The 17,982-nt window shown below is 38.7% G+C and overlaps 2 protein-coding genes and 1 long non-coding RNA gene across 3 annotated transcripts; 1 reads left to right on the forward strand and 2 right to left on the reverse strand.

Annotated features, from left to right (window-relative positions):
* Positions 1-3,904: 3,904 nt before the first annotated feature.
* LOC136068737 (uncharacterized) lies at positions 3,905-4,566 on the reverse strand. Its single transcript, XR_010630047.1, has 3 exons — positions 4,508-4,566; positions 4,285-4,436; positions 3,905-4,173 (listed from the first exon to the last, which is right to left on the reverse strand). It is a non-coding gene; the product is annotated as an uncharacterized LOC136068737 (long non-coding RNA).
* A 92-nt stretch (positions 4,567-4,658) lies between these two features.
* Positions 4,659-7,334, reverse strand: LOC112009722 (DExH-box ATP-dependent RNA helicase DExH11). The gene is made up of 5 exons (XM_065776132.1): positions 6,864-7,334; positions 5,954-6,211; positions 5,498-5,752; positions 5,318-5,386; positions 4,659-4,814 (listed from the first exon to the last, which is right to left on the reverse strand). Exons 1-5 carry the CDS (start codon positions 6,996-6,998, stop codon positions 4,659-4,661), a joined length of 873 nt encoding a protein of 290 aa, XP_065632204.1. The 5' UTR covers positions 6,999-7,334.
* A 9,009-nt stretch (positions 7,335-16,343) lies between these two features.
* Positions 16,344-17,657, forward strand: LOC112009726 (uncharacterized). Its single transcript, XM_065776139.1, has 2 exons — positions 16,344-16,886; positions 16,968-17,657. The coding sequence occupies exons 1-2, from the start codon at positions 16,344-16,346 to the stop codon at positions 17,655-17,657; spliced, it is 1,233 nt and encodes a 410-aa protein (XP_065632211.1).
* Positions 17,658-17,982: the final 325 nt, after the last annotated feature.

The raw sequence follows: 17,982 nt of genomic DNA on the forward strand, positions 1-17,982 counted from the left end.
GGTGATGAGTTGAACGAAAAGGATTTAGGTAAAATGTCAGCAGGTAGCTTAATGGGAGGAGTACTCTGCTCATGCAACAAAGCCATAGACATGGCAAAACGGGTTAAAATTTTTTGACCCGACTCGAAAAATACCTGATCCGAACCCGATTTTCTTTATCCGAAGCAAAAAATGGGTTGACCTATGACCCAACCGGTGTTTTTTGCAGGTCAACTCGATCTGACCTAAACCCGAACCATTTTTTTAAAACTTTTTTTTTTGGGGGGGTAAAAAAATAGTGAAATTAAGATAATATTAGTTTAATTGTTTATTGTGAGCTTTAAGGAAACAATTAATATATTTACATAACTGCATGCAAATTAATTGAAAGATAAATGGTTGAATATTCTGTAATGAGTAAAGATTTTTAGATATCAAATAGCAAAGTACATCCCAAGATAATCTGGTTACAGTATAGTTAAAAACAGATTTAAAATTGTAGACATGTGTGAGACACATTCACAAGTATGAAAATAGTAAAGCCAAAGTATCAAATTAGCATAATTTATGAATGCTTATACCTATTTTTTAACAATTTATGTTCAAAATAAACGACTTTTCAAAATAAATTATAATATTTCCTAGAGTGTGTGCTGCTTAACAATAATATGATATTCATAAAAGATGCCATATATAAATAAGTAAGCAATCAAAATTTAATGTATATCTCAAATTGAAATAGAGTGCCAACCACAATTGATAATAGATTATAAAATTAATTTTCAAGATTGTAACTTTCTTATATATTTTTATTTTTTATCAAATGAGTTATCCAATAAGTCATTTGTAATTTTGTTTTATATTTTGAAATGTTGATATTGTATAGAAATAAAACTCATGTATTTGTTTTACTTATCTTTGTGTTATTTTATTTTAGATAGTAATGTTAGGATTTGTATAATTTTAAAATTATTGAATAAGTATTAATAAGTTTAACTGAGTTCATTCTTGATATAAGTGATGAATTCAAAATAATTCATTTTACATCAAGTAATATGTTGCATAACTTTTTAAATAGCAAATACATGTTGTTTTCTCTATAAAAATAAAAAATTTTTAAAAAAAAATTCATGTGAAAAATACGAGTCAACCTGACCTGACATTTATCAAATGAGTTATCCAATAAGTCATTTGTAATTTTGTTTTATATTTTGAAATGTTGATATTGTATAGAAATAAAACTCATGTATTTGTTTTACTTATCTTTGTGTTATTTTATTTTAGATAGTAATGTTAGGATTTGTATAATTTTAAAATTATTGAATAAGTATTAATAAGTTTAACTGAGTTCATTCTTGATATAAGTGATGAATTCAAAATAATTCATTTTACATCAAGTAATATGTTGCATAACTTTTTAAATAGCAAATACATGTTGTTTTCTCTATAAAAATAAAAAATTTTTAAAAAAAAATTCATGTGAAAAATACGAGTCAACCTGACCTGACCCGTAACCCGATTGACCAGATCCGAACCCGACCTGACCCAACCCACCCGTTTTGCCAAAGGTGGGGATAACCTATAATATATATATATATATATAAGAGTCTTATATTGTAATTGTTATTTCTTGATTATAATCGAAATGTCCAGAATTCAAATTTAACATTCTCTATGGTAACTATCAAACTTATAAAATAAAATATAAATATATATAAAAAAAAAAATTTAAAAACCCTCAATATAGGCCTAAGAATCTAGGTTTAAAGAACACAAGTACAATGCATAATATCAACGTAGAACAATAATACTAAAAAAAAAATAACAAGTAGATGTGAGAGAGTCTGGTCCTCAATCAAGTAGACCTATATTTTTTTTTATGAACAAAAAGGGGGTGGGGGTGACCATTTATGACTAACCCCCCAGGGCGTGACCTAATAAGGGCACCCCCTGCTAGAGAATGTTGGATTGAGCCATAGCTATTGTGACCGGAGCGTCACAAACCTCACCCTAGCACCCCAAAAGAGCCAGCAGGAGAGGCACAATGCAAGCTAAGAACCCTCACCACGACTCGAACAAGAGACCTTGCATATGAGATCTCTCCCAACTGGGCCACCCCTTTTAGGGTAGCAAGTAGACCTATATTCTAACGATTCATATAGCCAATTTATGTCTTTGCATCACTCACATGATTTCCTTATCATGTAGTAGATAATAGATTTAAATTACATAATAACTCTAAGGCGAAATTGCACTTTTCGTCCCTACATTTTGGGTCAATTTTTATTTTGGTCCCAAAATTGATTTCTTTACAAATTTCATCCCTAAAATTTGAAAATCGTTTTTAAAATGGTCCCTGCCGTGAACCAACAGACGGAACCCTCCTATGTGGCAGACGGAGTGCCCTTCTTACGACGTGTTGCTGACGTGGCTATTAAAATATTGTTAAAAATAGTTATTTGGCATTTTTAAATACACATTAGCATTTTAATTTTTTTTACTCAATGCCACGTCAGAAAATTTATATAAAAAAGAAATTAAATTTTTTTAAAAAAAAACCATAAATCTAATTTAATTAAAAAAAATATTGCTTATTATTATTAATTTTTATAAGAACATTACACCTGTTCTTCGTGTTCTTCCCAATCAAACCCAGCAAGGAAGAACTCAACCCGGATTACAAGAACACAAACCCAACAACAAATAACTCAAACCCAGATCAATCATAAACACACTCAGATCAAAACAACACAAATGGAAAAAAGAAGAACAAAGAACACAAACCCAACAACAAATAACTCAACCCAGCAAGGAAGAACTCAACCCGGATTACAAGAACACAAACCCAACAACAAATAACTCAAACCCAGATCAATCACAAACACACTCAGATCAAAACAACACAAACGGAGAAAAGAAGAACAAAGAAACAGAGATCAATCACAAACACACCCAGATCACAACAACACAAACGGAAAAAAGAAGAAGAAAGAAACAGAGATCAAACAAAAACAAAGACCCAGATCACAACAACACAAACAAAAACAAAGAGAGAGAAAGAAATAGAGCTCAAACATAAACACAGACCCAGATCCAAATTTTTCCCATTGTTTTCACGGCATTAAGACCCCATGGCCTCCATGATCAAAACCTCGAAGATCAACCTCTTGATATGCTCGCCGTTGGTCAATATTGGGTGTAAGGTTTTGAGCGGAGATAAGATTTTGAGATTAGAGAGTTTGGGTTCAGATCGGCGCACGGTGCGTAGTGGAGAAGAATCCGTCTCCAAATCGTTCACAAACCCAAACCACTGAAGCGGCGGCACTTTTCTTCATCGGAAAAGGCAACAACCTCAACTCCTGAGCTAGATCGGCACGGTCACGAACCAACTTGATTCGTCTTGGGTTGCTAGGCTTTGATCGTGGGATGGGTTTTGTGGGTCTTCAATTTAAAGGGTTAGAGATGAGAACAGAGCATCTGTGATTCGTCTTGGGTTGCTGGGGTTTGATCGTGGGAGTGATCATGCTATTTGGCTCTTGAGACCGAGAGAGGTGTTCAGTGTGTGAGAGAGTGAGAGATGAGAACAGAGCATCTGTTTGTTTTTCATTTTTTTTTAATTAAAATTAAAATTGAGAAATCTGGATTTTAATTTTAATAATATTAAAATTAAAGTTAAAATTGAGAAAACTGATGTGGCGCTGATGTGTATTTAAAAATGCCAAATAACTATTTTTAACAATATTTTAATAGCCACGTCAGCAACACGTCAACAAGAAGGGCACTCCGTCTGCCACATAGGAGGGTTCCGTCTGTTGGTTCACAGCAGGGACCATTTTAAAAACGATTTTCAAATTTTAGGGATGAAATTTGTAAAGAAATCAATTTTGGGACCAAAATAAAAATTGACCCAAAATGTAGGGACGAAAAGTGCATTTTCGCCTAACTCTAATATATATGCATCCATTTTGGCAGAGTTTTCTGTGATTATTGCCATTGGACAAATTGATTCAAACATATTAATTACATTACTTCATTCTTCACTTTTATGAAATTACAAACCTCTATTACTTTTCTTGTTTGATTTCAGTACCTTCCACAGACATGGTTTGCTCTGACAGCTTCTCTGCCTTCTCTCTTTGCTTCCCGCATACAGTTGCGTACAAACCAAGAATTATCATCATAGCTCCAATAACGCTGGAGTAAAAGTAGAAATATGAGAATTGTTATTCCAAATTTGTAACTTTTTTTTTTCTACAAAATCTCATTTTTCACTAATCTAGCTCAATAATCCACATACGTACGTACCCTCCAAAATATAAAGCATCGCCTAAAAGGAATAGACCTGTAATGGCTACAATTACTGTGGCCAATGGTCTAAATGCTGTCATGAAAACTGGCCCTTTTTGTCTTATTACCAATGTTTGAAGATATACTGTGATTCCAAATATCACAACTCCCTGCAAAAGACTATATAATTAGGCTTTCGTAAATATGAATAGGAAAATTTGGTGTTAAGTCAAAAGATTACACTATAAATTGGAGCTAGTAGGGTGATGTTCCATGATAACTTCCATGACGAAGCTTTATATAAATAAAGAAGAATCTACTTGATGCAATGCAAGGACAACCTGGGTCATTCATAAGCCCAAGCTGAACAAGCCTTGCTCTGCTCCTTCATGTCAGTTTGCAATTGAGATCATAAATTCAAAAACAAATGCATCCATGAAGAGAATATCAAAATGCTCATCATACATACCATCTCCCTCATATTCAGGAACAATATCGTCTTCCCAAGCCTTCATGAACAAGTCATCAAACTGTACAGATAACTCACCCTGCATATTCAAGTAACGGAAATCATTACCCAAGCATAAAATATCAGACAATAACATACATTCATGAGACCAAGTAAGGGTGTCCACTGGTCAAGTTGAGTTGAGTTTGGGCTCAACCCATCACTCGACCCGAGCAAGTCAGGTGGGGGAAGGCAAAACCTGCTGTCGACTAAACAAAAGCGGCAACTCAACCATTTGGGTGTATTCAGTCGCAACAAGCTAAAAACAATGGTATTTGTAGATCTGGCGACAATGGTATAATATGGAGCTGGTGGCGATGGGAGAGGTGGAGGTCTCAAGATCTCCACCATTTCTGGGTGGAAAACTTGCTGGAAATAAACAAACTACCATCAACCACCTACTGCTGTTGAAACCAGTCGAATCATGACAAGTTGGTCTGGGTCAAGTGAGTGGGTCCAATTGGGTGAGTGTCTAGACAATCCTAACACCAGGAAGCCCAAGCTTGAGAGGGAATTAATATGTAAAGAAGAATCTAGACTCACCAGCTTTTCATCTGATGTGCTCTTGATCGAACTTTGGTCCTTGTAAACATTCCATGAGGATGGATAAACCTGTAGAAGAAGGAAGTGGAAAAGATCTTGTATTTAATAAGTCTACAATATAAAATCTTTATATAGAGTAATTTGTCAAAAGTTTTATGAATGATAGATAAGTCGATTAACCTTGAGATTGCCAAGGTCCAACCCTTTCTTCAAGCTTGGAGTAACGGCCTGAGCCGGGCCACCATTCAAAACTTCACGTACCCATTCACCATTTGAAGCACCTTCAGGATGAATCCTTTCTAAAGACTGGGACTCATCCAAACCTCCAGGACGAAAGGGGCGGTTATTTATGCTGCCTCTTAGAAAATCCTTTGCAGGTCCAGCTGTGCGTGGCAAAGAGTCTTGAGCTCCAACAATTAGTTCTGATACATCCACCTAAAACAATATAATAAACCAACTCCCAAGACTAAGTCAGGAACAGAGGAGGTAATAATGACAGCAATGAAGAATACTGCCAAATTTCTTTTGGTAATCTTTATTATCAATTGCAAAATAGCAATATAAACAATGTCAATATTAGGCCAAATGAAGTATTAGCGACCAATAACGCACATTGAAGAAGTGGTAATCTCATACCTGAACAGACTTGGGTTCCCATATTTCTTGCATCAACCCTTTCTTCTGGCGTCTAAATGGCAATTCCCATGTAGGAACCACAATAGAGCGTGGTAATGATGGCTCTAGGGGTACTTTTGCCCTTCCAAACCAATCAAAATCCCACTGCCTTCCAACCTTTTCAGGCGAAAATTCTTCAGGGTCTAATCTAGGCGATAGATACGTCTCTTCTACATACGTTTTAATCGACTCGGGTGTTTCCCTCGGAAATGCAGGTGGCTGAAACAGAAATTTAATAAGTTATCAATGCAAAGAATGAGTGCTCTTTTTGTAGCATAATTAAAAGACTGAAATACTGTTTTTGTCCCTAAAGTTTGCATTAAGTTCATTTTTCATCTACACTTACTTTTTAAAGTGCCTTTTCACTAGTTTAGGTGCAAACATAGGTATGAATATTTCTTAGTTTAGGGATAAAAGTGAAATATTTTTCAACAGTTTAGGGACGAAAATTGAAAGTCATGCAAACTTTAGCGACTGAAAACAATATTTTAGTAAACAAAAAGGAGTTAGTTACTTGAAACTTTAGGTTTCTAAAAACCTGTCCAATTTGACATTGAATGCTTCACTTAGCTCCTAATATTTGTAAGTTTCATAGTGCCAAATGCTCAAAACAAAAAATGATCCAACAAAAATTTAATAGAATTGCTGAACAAGAAATTAAAAACGCAATAAAGGTTCTCAGTTAATAAACAACAAAAAAATTACAACAATCTATGGAAAATTAGAGCACAATGACATCTTAGCCAAACCCTAAGAGCCACGAAGTGTATCACAGAGTTCAAAACAAAACGCCAAAGTTGAATAAGCAAACTGAGCAGAGCAGAAGCAATAATTTTAAAAAGTGCTGTGTGAAATGAGATTGAACACTGACCAGAATGAAATCGGGAAGGGAATTGACGGGGTCGGAGCGCTCGACGGTGGAGATTGGCTCCACTCTGAGATGGCCACTGTGGCCGGAAAACCCGACCCGGAAAGAGAGCTCGTTTGTTGCTTCGATTCGATCCATTTCATGTAACGGCGCTTAATTACACTGGAAAATGAAAATTGAGTGCTTATTGGAACTTCTAGTTGTTTTTTTTTTTTAATTTCTTAGGGGGCTTTGATTTTCGCGGGTTTTGAGTGAGGAGTTGGGAAAGGTTAAGGTTCCTTTGGGTTTGGGGTAAACTGTATTTGTTAAGTGTCCCCTTGTGTTTTTTAACTGAGTGCATGTGCGTAGTAGTACTCTGATATGTAGAGTATAGAGTGTAGTGGGGGCATTTGGAGCTTGTTGGCTGGCTGACAATAGTAGGTTTTTCTGGTCAGGAAAATTATGTATTGAGACAAAATAAGGGGAGGAGAGCTGCCGCTAAACCGGGTTGGTTTAGTTAGAGGTTAAAAAGGTGGGAAGATAAAAAATATTTTAATTTTTTTAATTTGTATTTGATTCGAGAGTAAAAAATTTGAAATGTATGGAGTTAAAAATAGTTTGTATAAATTTACTTTTATATCCTATTGTATAATTTTTTTTTATATAAATATTTTATGAAGGAAAGAAAATTATTGTTTTGGAATAAAATAAGCAACCCAAACGTAAAGCAAGGAATCCAAAAAAAAAAAAATTTAAGTTGAGTTTAGTTTGGGGGGAGGGGAAGCTATAGATGAGCAATTTTCATCCAACCCCTTCTCCCAATTTTCTCTCTAATTTGGGGGCCGTAAAATGATGGGTCCATGGAGAAAATAGTAAGATCCCATCATTTTTTCTTTCCTAAAATCACTTCAACCAAACACTTAGCACACCAAAATCTTTCATATTTTCTCTTTCATTTTTTTTCCATTCTCCATATTTTCACTAAGCCAAACATAGTCTATAAGCCCGGGAGAAGATCCAAGCGGAAGAGAAGAGATGTTCAAAGATTCATCCCACTCATACTGAGCTACTCAACAATATAGAAAACTTAAGGAAGACTTTACCTATGGCACAATGGAGCTTGGAATTTTGTAGTGTTTATCTGGTTGAAAGCTTCTATGACTCAACCTTATATGACTTGAAAGGAGTATTCTTCAAACAAAACAAAAGTGTGTTAGTGGTGCACCCCTAACTTTAGGGCCAAAAGAATAGCCTGGGTTTCACCTATCAAAGAATCCATAGGAGACAACACAAATGATTGGGCAAAAAGTACGTCTCCCACATCATTTCTACCAATAACAGCAACCATAGAAAAGCCAAGTCTGATAGCAATGTCGAAATTTATTTTCGTCAAACCTACATGAGGATGCCACAAGGAAGCTAGGGGAGACTTTAGGGCTATCCATGTTGCAAGGTGCTCTTGATAAGTTTTGTTGATGGATTCTACTGCATATATAGGTTCTCTAGTGGTATCTAATTATATATATATATATATTTGGATCCTCCAAATATTGTCGGTAGTTATAGAGATAATGATGATTATCCTCTTCAGATATTGTAATGAATTTGGATGGATTGATCAAGTGTTTCAGTGTCACTGGTAGACAAGGATCCCAATTTTGAGAGGTTAAGAGGTCAGGTTGCAACTTGCATGTGACATAGTGATAATGGTGAAAGGGCATTGGATGATAAGGTGCTCAATTAATTCTAAGAGCATTCGCGGCAGTACATCTAAAATTTTAGCTATTTAACTACACAAAAAGCCACTTTATCTATTTTACCTACACACATGCTACAACAGTGAATCTATTTAAGCTTTTAACACAATAAAATAATATAAACACTACAATAAAATAATATAACTATTACAATAAAATAATATATCTCACTAAAAAAAACATTCACAGCACCAACCACAACCACAACCACAACCACCTCTACCGTCAGCCACGGCCTCAACCACACCCACAACCACCACCGCCACCACTGCCATTCCTCAACCAGAGAAACCCAGCCACCATTCATCAACCATCAACAAACCCCATCCATCAACCATCAACAAAATCAAAACCCATTCATCAAAATAAAAATAGAACCCATCAAAATCAAAACCCAGCATTGGCAATCATGGGTCTTGGTGTTTGAGACGGAGAAAGATTGAGAGACAGAGTAAAAGAAAAATGAGATAGCAAAGATTAATCGACTTGGGTCAGCGCTGGGCAGGGGCTTGGGCCGGCGTTGTCAGCTCTGGGCAGAGGCTTGGGTCAGCGGCGAGTGGAGGAGTTGAAGCTTGCAACGGGAAGAAATGAAGAGTGAGGACTGACTGAGGGGAGAGAGGAGCAACGGGTAGAAATGGGGAAGGAGGGGAAAGAAAAAAGAAAAAAGAAAAATCTAGTCACAATATGAACACATAATAAAATTTTTTTTTTTTTTTTTACTTGTGAGCTATAGTGCACATCTAAAAATAGATGTGCACCATAGCGGAGAACCAAAAAATTTTGCTTTTAGCTCCACTGCTCTACTCTTATTTTGTGATAAGTGTTGCTAAAAAATAGTAATATAGCTATTTAGCACCACTGCTGCAAATGCTCTAAGCAGAGATTGCAAATCTCACAGTTTTAAGTCACTTTGGGCCCATATTTTATTCAATTCTTTTGCGGGAAGGGCATCCCAGTTGTACTTTAGTGGGTAAAATCGAAAAAGTGATTTGTTACTTTTATGATAAAAGGTTATATATATATATATATTTTTTGATAGAAAAAGGTTATTTATTTAGCTTATTCGAGCGTGTCGATTCCATACACGTGAGTCTATCACAATACGAGAGGAAGGTGTATATGCAAATTATAATTATTTCTTAAGGCGGTGAGGGAGATTCAAACTTTAACATCTTCGTTTAAAATACTCAGAAGTGACAGTTGCCTTAAATACATTGGCACTACTATGCATAAGATTCCTCTTATAATAGTCTAGTGTGTGGCACAAAAAGAATCCAGACACTTGAGGAAATAGTCAAGTCAGGATACCCCCGTTTCTTAAAAAGAAAAATAATTTCTTATCCCTAAATTTACAGCAAGCTGAAGTCCATCCTGGAAAGCCCATATTTTGACCAATAGGCTTGAAACATGCCTAATAGTTCACGATAAGCCCTTCATCCATTTACTAACTTAGGGCTATAAATGAACCCGATCTTTATCAAGTATTGAATATTTGAAGTTCAGCTTGAAAACAAAAATAAAATATTAAAGCCCAACTTAAGCTCGAACAAAATCTACAAACAATGTTTGAACTCAAGCTTGTAAAAGAATCCAAAAGCTTTAGCTTGACTCGGCTCAACACGATTCATCAATCTAGCTGAACTCAAACTCAATATCAAGCTTTTGAGATTGATTTAACACAAGTGCATTATCAAGTCCATTTGGTTTGAAAAAGTGGTTCTAACTTTCAATTAATTAAAGGTGTAAGGATACGAAAATCTGGCAGCCTAAACTCACTTTGAATAGTGAAATTTGTGAGATCCAACTAGGCCCAAACCAATAGATATTTGTAAAAAGTGTGGGGTAAAACAGGTTAGGCTTAGCCCGAGAATTCAGAGAAGGAGAGAATGAACGAAAGCCAAAGATTAAGTGTATAGATAGTTCTTTACAATCTCGCCTGAGGATGATGTTCTTGCACAAGGATGTACACTATTCTCTCTCTCTCTCTCTCTCTCTCTCTCTCTCTCTCTCTCTCTCTTTATTCCTATTCTTGTTCTAATCTCATTTTTCTCTCTTTTTTCTTTTTATCTGGAAGTCCTCTTTCTTTATATCCTCTTCAGCTTATTACATCCTAGCCCTCCATCTTCAATCCTATAGACTCTCCTTAGGACACTTGTCCCTTTAAACTTCTATTGAAGGTGGTAGAAAGAATTGCTTAGCTATGAATTCTATTGTTCAGGTCACTTCCTCGTCAATGCAGTTGATAAAGCTATTGCTAGTCATTTAATGCGAAGTTAGTAGGTGAGTTTTCACTTGAAACTTCCTTCACATACCTTGATTCTCTCTCTGACACTGTTGAGGTTTGTCAGGGGCGAAAACGTTTTCCTTCCGACAAATAGGATTTATAATGGGTTGGAGGTCTAAACCGAAACTTAACGATGGGCTTGATTCACGGCCCAAAGGCTATCGGTGAAAATCCAAAGAATCCACTATATTTTATGCCTTGGGCCAAGATTAGAATTGACAAGAGTAGCCCATAAACAATCCTTACAGCAGACACGTTAGCAAGATTAAAAAGCATATTGTAAGATATGACCCTGCAATAAAACGTTTCTGTAGAAAATAGCTCAGCGGTAAAGTGTTTCTGCAAAAAATAGCCCAATGGTAAAGTGTTTTTGCAGAAAACGACCCAGCGGTAAAGTAATACAAATAGAATAAACTTCCAACTGTTAGCTACTTCACAAATTAAGGGAAATGTCTATATTTTCAAACTCATCACCCGTTAGCTCTGGAGAAAAGTCTTCTAATACAACAATATGAGGGAAAAATTCTATAGTGACAGTTACATCAAAACCATTAATAGTAAATGAATAAGTAAATATCATGGGTTCCATAATAACAAATAATGGAGAAAACTTAGTGTGAGATGAAGGGAGAGAGAGAGATCCCAACTAGCGTAGCAAGATCATTATGGTGCCATGGCATGCTCATGAGTATAGTATATGTAGTAAGTAGAGATGATCATTTGGAGTAGTATGAGTAATGAGTGAGAGAGTATAGTGAGTAGTATGAGTAATGAGTGAGTAGTATAAGTAAAGCTGATAGAGCTTTCTGTTGGGGTAAGTAAGTGTTTTTTAGTAGAGCTATGAGAAGTGTTTGTGAGCTAAAAGCTGGGGAACTTGGTTCCTAAGCTTGAGACTGAGAACTCAGTGACTTTTTAGAGCTTAGAGAAGACTTTTTGCAAAGAGCTTAAGGAAAAATCTTGGTGTGTAGCTTAGTGAGTTGGTTGTGTCTTGGTGAAGCATTAATGGAGAGTTCCATTTATATTTGGATTTTTAGGGGGTGATTAGCAAATAATCTTTACTAAATCTTTCCCAATCTTCAAAAAATCCTCAGGAAATCGTTCTTAGGATTTTTAGCTAAGAGTAGTAAGCTCAACTTTTAGAAAGTTCTTGCTGTTTTGGGCAATAACAGCTGGGTTTCTGACTTAGCATTGAATGCTGATTAGCTATGGCTGATGGGATTAGAGCATGGTTGAGGCTAATGAACTTGGTTATGCTGCAATTAGAATCAGAGTTTCCTAGGGTAGATTGGACCACCCCAAGCCAGGTGTCAACCTTGGAGCCCTTGTTGGGAACTCTACTGGGATCCCCTTGATGTCTTCCAAACCACATTTCCCTGAGTTTTCCTATTTGGGATTCATGTGCTTAGTTTATGAACCAGAGAATACATATTTTTAGTATGAAAATGAGCTGATTTTATGTCGTTTCAGGAGCTTCACTGGCCTGGGCATGACAGCTTTGAGTTTTTGACTGAATGAGTTAAAGGAGAAAGAAATGACAGCTGGCTAAAACTTTTTCAACTTTCTGTCACATCACCTTTAGCTTTATGTCACTTGAGAATGATGAGATTTCAGCTTGTAGAGAAAGGATTCATCCCCTGGTGGACACGTGTTCCTTTTCTGATATGATTGGACAAGTTGGGACTTGATGGGAAGGAGCTCCAGCTGTTCAATTGTTGCTGGGATTTGGCTGACCAGTTCACGTGTTTTCCATTTGTTGAGATTTGTGTGTGGGCTGGCCTGACCCAACTGGGCTTTGTAGATAAGCTTGCTTGGACTTGGTTAACCTTACAAAATGAGTAGTTTTGCCATTGGTGATATTCATGGGCTTTGTAGTTTAGTTGATTATGAAAATTATGTCTATAATTTTCATAAATTTTGTGGAAGCAATATTTTTGAGAGATGAGTAACAAATGTCAAAATAGTATTTGATTTTGTAAATGTGTGCCAAAATAGTATTTGGGCTTTATGAGATAGTTGCCAAAAAAATATTTGGGCTTTATAGAATAAGTGTAAAATTAATAGTAGTGCCAAATATTAATATTTGGGCTTTGAGCATAAAATAATTGTTTTTGCCAAAATAGCATTTTAGGCTTTGGAAATTAAGTGTCAAATTAGCATTTGAGCTTTTGAGCATAAAGTATCTGTTTTTTTGCCAAAATAGCATTTTGGGCTTTGGAAAAATGGTTTGAGTTTTTTACATATTGCTGTGTAGCAACGGACTTTTAGAGATGCCAGATCATACCGGGTTTTAGAGGTGCCAGATCGTACCGGGCTTTAGAGGTGTCAGATCGTACCGAACTTTAGCGATGCCGGATCGTACCGAGCTTTAGAGGTACCGGATCGTATCGGACTTTAGAGATGTTGGATCGTACCAGGTTTTAAAGGTGCCAGATCGTATAGGGCTTTAGAGGTGCCGAATCGTATCGGACTGTAGAGATGCTGAATCGTACCTGGTTTTAGAAGTGCCGTGCAGCAACTGGCTTATAAATGGTATTGTTGGGCTTTTTGTGGAGATAGTGCAATTTTGTGGCTTAATTTTGGTAGCAATACGGTGAGTATTATTTGTTAGAGGTGCCGGATCGTACCGGACTTTAGCGATGCCGAATCGTACCGGACTTTAGAAGTGCCGTGCAGCAACGGGCTTATAAATGGTATTGTTGGGCTTTTTGTGGAGATAGTGCAATTTTGTGGCTCAATTTTGGTAGCAATACGGTGAGTATTATTTGTTAGAGGTGCCGGATCGTGCCGGATCGTACCAAACTTTAGCGATGCCGAATCGTACCGGACTTTAGAGATGCCGAATCGTACCTGGTTTTAGAAGTGCTGTGTAGCAACGGGCTTAATAAATGGTATTGTTGGGCTTTTTGTGGAGATAGTGCAATTTTGTGGCTCAATTTTGGTAGCAATACGGTGAGTATTATTTATGAAAATTCTGAGTTGGGTAATGTAGGGTTAGGATTTGTGGCCCAAGCCCAAAACAATAAATTTGTACAGTATGGGTGAAAAAGCTAGGTTAAGTATTGGATTGACAACAATGAATCACAACTTTCAAACACAAGCCAACATGAATTTACACGTAAAACCTGAAAATCCGAAGAGCTATACTATTGTTTATCTGATGAACAAAGGTCTTAGGGTTACAGTCAAGTTCTCTCTTTCTTTTTTTTGTTCTTATTTTCTCCCCCTCTTTTCGTTAGGAGCCTCCTTCCTTTATATAGCCACCCTTCTCCTCATCTCCATTGTCCACTTGTTCCTCATCCACGAGTATGCTTGAGTACATGTCACGTCAAACATCTTCTTTTAGCTCTGTGTGAGTGGCGGTAGGTTAGGATGCACTGTTTAGGGGTCTTCTCCACATAAATGCGGCCAGAAAAGTTGCTGCAGAGTATTAAATACGGTGGTAGCAGCTTTCCCCTTAGATATTTCTCTATCCTTATTGTTTCCCAGCATACTCAGAGCTTATCTTGATCAGGTGGAGTCCTCGAAAGGTCATTTTGGCCTTTCACACACTTAATTGATTTATAATATTTGCATCAGAGGATTATAACCTCTTCGGACAGGAGATATCCTCTTTGGATTGTAATAATTCTTTCTTCTGAGGGTCCCACTTCCAGATGAGCCCTGTCTTTTTCATCTCCTTCTTCTCGGTCGCAAAATAGTTCTCTTATGGGCTTTCGGCCATTATGTTAGGCTGGGCCTTTTTCCCCCCACAATAGCCCCTCAAAATTTTAATTTTTCCCTCGCATCCGAGGAGAAAAGGTAAGATTTTGATCTGCCACACAAGGAAAAAGAGATAAAAATAAGGAAAAATAAAGAAATTTAGGAGGGGGAAGTCATAAATACCCCTGTTTACACGCGCACGGGCATAGAGATGCACGCTTCATTATTGCCGTTGTCAGTCCCATATTCCCAAAGCGCTGTATTAATTACTCCAGGCGGCTTTTTGTCCTTTGCATCCAACGGTGGGTTGTTGATCAAACGGCCAAGGTTCTTCTTCGGGATTTGGACGGAATGAATGACACCGTTTCATTTGTCTTCGTATATAAACCTCTGAAGGAGGTTATTTTTCTTTACTTTACACATTCTCAGAGTACCCAAAGCATTTTCAGAGCACCCAGAGAGTCCTTTCCTTCGAAAGCCTTTCACGCCTCTTCGGATTTCTGCATTCTTTGCCTCCAGGATCTACAAAGAGTTCATTTTGAGTTTAGGGATTTTACTCCAATCCTGTTTGTGTAAGTTTCGGCATCTCCTAATCCTCTATTTTCTTCTCGGCTAACCTTTTCTTCCCTCAAAACCCTTCTTCTGTTCATTACTTCAGTCATTCTTAGAAATAGGCAAATTCCAACATCTCGTTGATAGTCCGGCGTTGATAGAGGAATTCAAGCGAAATTATGGTATCCCGCGGGGGGTAAATCTGAGGTATTGCCCTCCAGAGAGGATATTAATGGCCCGAAGAGAAGGAGAGGTTGTAATTCCAATGATAGCCTTCATTGAAGGGGGAATGACCCTCCCAATGGGCTCCATCACCTTAAACTATCTTCGCAACCACAAGCTCTCTCCTGAGTAGTGCGCGCCCAACACCTTTAGGATATTAGGGGCCATCGATGCCTTGAACGAACAGTTAGGATTAGGGCTGACCTGACATGACTTAGCATACATGTATGAGTGTCATAGCCAAAAAGGGGTGGGATACTATCTCAAATCCCGTTCCGACGTCATTAGACTGTTCTCCTGCCTTCCTAAATCAAATAAAGGGATGAAAGACGACTACTTGATCGTCTCGGGCGCATGGCATGACGGTCTACACTGTCCGACCGAGCCAGGAGAGCCAGGTGTGACTTCTTAGACTTAGGGTCTCTAACAATAGTTTTAGGGCCTTCATTCTCTATAGCCTGTTCTTTTTTATATCATCCTGTTTCAATTTTCTGACCCGACCTGTTTGTTTGTTTTACAGATAAGGCATATACTGCTCCTTGACTTAGTCTTATCAATGCCCCCGCCCTCAATTACTTACTACGCTCGGAGATATTCATCAGCGAGGACGGACAGCTGTGGTCCATCCCACTTATACTCGGCTACACGCCTGAGAAAGCAGACATCCAGCTAGCTGGCAACGCCATCACACAAGGTGATCATCGGCTACGGCGAATAGACGTTGCTCGGAAAAACTTTTTGGCCCCATACGACCTTGCACCTGTTCCACACCCCAACCCCTAGGGCGTTCCTTTGCTAATCCGACCAGTTCAACAAGTCCCTCTCGAACCGGCGGCCGCAGGCGAAAGGGTCGGCTCTTCATCCACTTCATTAGAGGAGCAAATTGACAAGTTTAGATTTGAAGGGGACATTCCAAGGGGGGTTCAGATAATACCCTCTTCAGATTCTGAGGAGGAAACTGACAGGCAATCCTGTATCCACCCACCCCTGATGCTGACTACAGTCCCTGAGGACTCTTCAGAGGAAGAAGAAGAAATGTCTGACTTGAAGCTCCTTCTGAAGAAAAGGGGTAATAAAGCTGAGTCTAAGGGGATGGGGACCTCTCGGCCAGCGGTGAATCTACCTCCACCTCTACCCCCACCCCAGGTCTCTGATCCGGCTTTGAAACCGATACCGGACTTGAAGAAAAAGAGGCCTATCGAGCCCGAGGAGCGGGAGGTGGTGGTACCACCAAAGGCCAAGCAGCAGAAGGTGGGAAAGGACCACCGCAACAAGAGGGCCTCTTCTGTGGAGAACAGGGAAGAGCCCCCAGTGGCCGACGTGCGCCGAGGGCAACGCACGTGGTCTCCCAGGCTGGAACTTGATGGCGTTCCTTTTTCCTGGGAGACCTCTATCAGGAATTACGATGGGGGTAGAGCTGGACTCATAGCTGAAGCGCTGGAGCAACCACTGCTCCTCCCCCGAGACATGGAGTCATACAGGCGCTTCAACCAGTATGATCTCTTTATGTCCCTAAAGAGGGACTTGGCCATGGTAAGCATGCTCATTCGACTCCTCGGTTACAGTATTAATTTCATATATTTTTATGCTAACACTATTACCTTATTTGTTTAGATTACCCAGCAGGTCTTCGTGGCCGAAGAATGGAATCGAAAGGCTTACGTGGAAGCCCAAGCGGAGGCCCAGGCTAGATCCGAGGCGGAAAGGGCATTGGGCAGCCTAAAGGATGAGGTCTCTCAGATCTCGGACCAGCTAAAGGGAGTGACCCAGGAAAGGGATAGCTTCCATGCTGGTCTTAGAAATGCTGAGACCCAGGCCGAAGCCCAACGCAAGCTGTTGAACGAAACTCAGAAAAATCTGTCAACTGAGAACGACCTTGTGAAGGAGCTTCGCGTCGAACTCCTGAAGGCCAAGGAGGCTGCCAAGGAGGCTCGGAGGGACGCTCAGCTGGCCAAGGAGGCGACCAAGGCCGAAAAGAAAGCGTCCTACCAACTGGGAGTGGAGACGACGGAGAAGGGTCTTACCGAGCAATTCGCTTCAATCGCTCGGGATTACTGCGACATGACCTGGGGCAAGGCGCTGGATGCTACTGGAGTGCCTGCTGACTCAGAGCTGAGGCTGCCTGAGAATATCTTTTATGACGCAGACATCCGACAGCTTCCAGAGGCTGACGCCCCTCCTCCAACACAACTCCCAGAGGTCTCGGAGCAGCCTTTGGTTGACCAAGCTCCCCTAGTTATCCTTGAGCCTACCAAGGATTCCAGCCAGCTAGGTGATCAAGGCCCCCCTACTGAGCCACATTAGGAGAAGGGCGAGGTCTTGGAAGGAAAGAAAACACCCTCAGATTCCCAAGACCAAGCCCCAACAAAAACTTAGGTTTTAGTTTTTTTTTTTTTTTCTTCTGTTGTTGTTTTTTTTTTTTTTTTTTTTTTTTTTACTCTAGGCGAATACATCAATATTTCTTTTAAGGAAGTCAATTAGCTCTTCTTTCTCTGGTTGAGATATTTGAGATTCGATTTGAAAATATCTCTCAGGATTGGTCCCAATTAAAACCTGTACTAAGTCCTCGCATTTAATGCCTTCATCATGACCCTCGACGGGTGACAACTGACCCTTTAACTGCTATAGG

Source organism: Quercus suber, unplaced genomic scaffold (assembly GCF_002906115.3).
Source record: "Quercus suber isolate HL8 unplaced genomic scaffold, Cork oak 2.0 scaffold_8, whole genome shotgun sequence".
NCBI lineage: Eukaryota > Viridiplantae > Streptophyta > Magnoliopsida > Fagales > Fagaceae > Quercus > Quercus suber.

Excerpts from the sequence above, each read along its gene's own strand:
- LOC112009722 (XM_065776132.1), bottom strand. The coding sequence starts at position 6,998 with ATGGATCGAATCGAAGCAACAAACGAGCTCTCTTTCCGGGTCGGGTTT. Across the intron at positions 6,212-6,863 it reads CCCTTCCCGATTTCATTCTG|CCACCTGCATTTCCGAGGGA; the intron begins GTCAGTGTTCAA and ends TTTCTGTTTCAG. Across the intron at positions 5,753-5,953 it reads GGGAACCCAAGTCTGTTCAG|GTGGATGTATCAGAACTAAT; the intron begins GTATGAGATTAC and ends ATATTGTTTTAG.
- LOC112009726 (XM_065776139.1), top strand. The coding sequence starts at position 16,344 with ATGCTGACTACAGTCCCTGAGGACTCTTCAGAGGAAGAAGAAGAAATG. Across the intron at positions 16,887-16,967 it reads TAAAGAGGGACTTGGCCATG|ATTACCCAGCAGGTCTTCGT; the intron begins GTAAGCATGCTC and ends TTATTTGTTTAG.